The 3,002-nt window shown below is 51.6% G+C and overlaps 1 protein-coding gene across 1 annotated transcript in view; it reads left to right on the forward strand.

Annotated features, from left to right (window-relative positions):
• The first annotated feature begins 1,424 nt into the window (after positions 1 to 1,424).
• The window catches only part of Osi24 (Protein), a 3,387-nt gene continuing 1,809 nt past the window's right edge, over positions 1,425 to 3,002 (forward strand). Inside the window, exon 1 of the mRNA XM_017912267.1 lies at positions 1,425 to 2,010. Coding sequence (XP_017767756.1) covers positions 1,425 to 2,010 — 586 coding nt within the window. The remainder of the gene's footprint in view (positions 2,011 to 3,002) is intronic.

The raw sequence follows: 3,002 nt of genomic DNA on the forward strand, positions 1-3,002 counted from the left end.
CACTCGCGAATTTCTGCCTCGCCTAGATGATCGTTCGATGCAACAAACTGGAATATCAGCGCCATCGTTGATTCGAGTAAAATAGGTGGAGCTGGATCATTTTTACCCTTTCTTCTATCCCGATTAATTCACAGTAAGCAAGACACATCGAATTTTAACGCTGACATACTTTCTTCCAATTAAATTACCTCACAAGAGTCCATATATTGTATCAAAATAGACTGCCAAGTTTAGCACGACCTCGGGCGGTGAAGAGTCAACTCTGGATCGGTAACGAGACGTGAAATCGGGTCCTAAAACACGACCAAAATTACACTCTAAAGTACCAACATTAAAATATATAATTTATTTGCTGATAAAAGATATTTCCAATCCGTAAATAATCATAGGGCGTGAAATCAGCTTAGTCAATAATGGATGATGAATTTTCTGCTAGTTACTAATTAAGAGGCTATTAAACCGATGCGGTTACGACGCTTAAAACGCAAAGCGTAATTATCAGCGATTAAATGGAAAGATGGAAGTTGAGGCCAGAATTAAAACGCGGCGGAAGAGTAAAAAGATGGGAAGAGAGGAGAGAAAAGTTGGAGATGGAGTGTCATCAGCCGAAATTCCGGCCGGTGAAATCGGTCCGTCGGTCGTTAGACCCGCGTCGAATTCGATCGGATTTGAATCGGACGAGGAAGCGGCCGTTCACGCGCCAGGTAGAGAGAAAGACGGCGGCGTTGGTCGGCGGGAGCGGAACCGACGAATGAACGAACGTGGAAGAGAGGAAGGTGGAATGGAACGGACAGAGGGACCGACAGACGGATGGCCGGGTAACCCAGATCGGATCAGCCCAGCCGATCCTACGGTGTCTCGCCAGTCGTATCGAGTCGACCGACGCGCACGATTCCGACGTCTCCATCGTTCCTTCCGTCGGTTCTAGCAGTGCTCGATAATCATTCCCCATCCGATTGATCCGGATCCGAGGAGTCGCAAGAAAAATCGCAAAACTTCTCCGTATCTCGCAAAAACCATTCGAAAGCCTGCGTTCGTTGATGTCATTCCCGTGCCGTGACAGTGAGAACGGACAGTCTCGTGCATCTGGTGTCTCCCCTGCCAAAGACTCTCATTGGGACTTTCCAACGAGCCAGACGATCTTAACACGACCATCGATCGAGTTCCACGACTTTCAAGGCCAACTCGTTCTCGGTAACTATCCTTCACTCGATCGTAAATCCTGATACCGTCTGTCAGATACCTCTGTCTACCTCTGACCGAGGAGGCCTGGCTCGAGATCCGTTGTACGAGTTCCGCGCTGCTCTTATTGTTCCAGGTGACAGCGAGCGAACCGAGATGCAGTTATCTTTCGGCAATAAAAGTAGCTAGCCGAGTGAGAGAGAGTCGTTCGAGAGTGCGTTGGAAGCAGTGGGTCGGGGAAGATGGGTGGATCGAGAGGCGGCGCGATCTTGCTGATCCTGGCGGTCGCGTGGCTGCGGCTGGCGGTCGGGGTCAAGGACCACGTGGCGGCCTTCAACGAGACCGGTCACCCGGCACAGGTGAACGCGATCGAGAACGAGGTGTCGTTCACCAGCGACGAATCGCTGCACCCGCACGGGATGCCGGGCAAGCCGACGAAATTCGACGCGAACATTAATCAGATTATACAGACGGACGACAAGTCGCAGTATCAGATCGAGGCGACGCGAATGGAGAACGCAACCGTGTCTCCGTTGGGGTCGACCGGTTGCCCGGAGGACGAGACCACCACGACGACGACGCCCTGCGTCAGTAAGGATCTGACCGACCTGCTCGACAGGTTGTCCAGGATCGACACGTACAACGTGACCGACTCGGTGCAGATCATAAGAAATCGGGACGTCGTCGCTAGGAAAGACGAAAAAGGTAACGACCGGCCGGACTCAAGCCTACTCGATAAAGTTCGCCGGTACGCCAGAGAACACGTGGTAAAGATACGTCTGAGCCAGGACTTAATACCCGGTAGAAAAGCTAGAACCTTCTTCAACGGTGAGTCCACGGAACGTGTTCGTGTCACGCTTTCGTAACCTCGCACCAGCGGGATCCGCGGGTTTCGCAGGCTGCGGATGGTTTTGTTGTTGCTATGGACCTTGTTGACTGTCCGCGGACCGATCTCGATTGCTTTGTTCATGCGACTCGCGCTTCGAGCTAGCTAAACTGGGTCTTGATCGCAGATACCTGTCATTACGTCCTATCGTGTCTCCTATTCCACTCCTAGAGTCTTTTAGCGACTCGTAGCGTTTGGAATCGTCCCAGGGTGTGACGTTGAAGGATTCTTCGAGCACGATCCGTACGATGATTAACGCTGCCGAGAAAGTAGGCGGGTTCGCGCGTTTTTCGAGTCTACTTTCCCAAAACAAGAAACACGGCTGTCAAAGAACAGTCGAAAGAGGAAAGTAAGCCTCTTGGGCTTGTCCGCGGCTGGAAACCTGCTTTCTGTTCCTTCACTTTTACACTAGAATCCTTGAAATCTCGATTCGAGGCTGATCAGAAGCGGAGGACTGGTTTCGGCTGTAGGTCGCTGAGATCAAGGCCCAGTCGCGCTATTGGCGGAAGATTGAAACGGGAAGATAGGTGTGCAGGTACACGCAGCCCTCGCGACGAGGCTCGAAAGCACGCGTGACGAACGAATGAACGATTTCGATGCGCTTTTCACACATCACTGATTGGCTTTCCGCTAGAACGTGCTAAAAACTGTTAGCTTTGGTCACCGCTGATTGGCAGGAGTTAGGGAGATTCGACTTCACCCACGAGCAACACCGACGTCGCGTACTCGCGTCGACTCGAGACCGTGTTGGCCACCTTTCAGGTGTTTCATGTCGAGTGATTTTCAGCCAGAAACGTGTCTGCCCGTGTGAAGTAACTGACGATGAGATGGCGAGAGAGAAAGAGTGATATGCTGGCTGCAGCATGGCTTACAGGACTAACCACAGGGCTTAATTCGCTGGTACTTTTGCTTTCAGCCATCTTTCAGGGAAAGA

This window comes from Eufriesea mexicana, unplaced genomic scaffold (genome assembly GCF_001483705.2).
Source record: "Eufriesea mexicana isolate 0111107269 unplaced genomic scaffold, ASM148370v2 scaffold4744748132, whole genome shotgun sequence".
NCBI classification, from domain to species: Eukaryota; Metazoa; Arthropoda; class Insecta; order Hymenoptera; family Apidae; genus Eufriesea; species Eufriesea mexicana.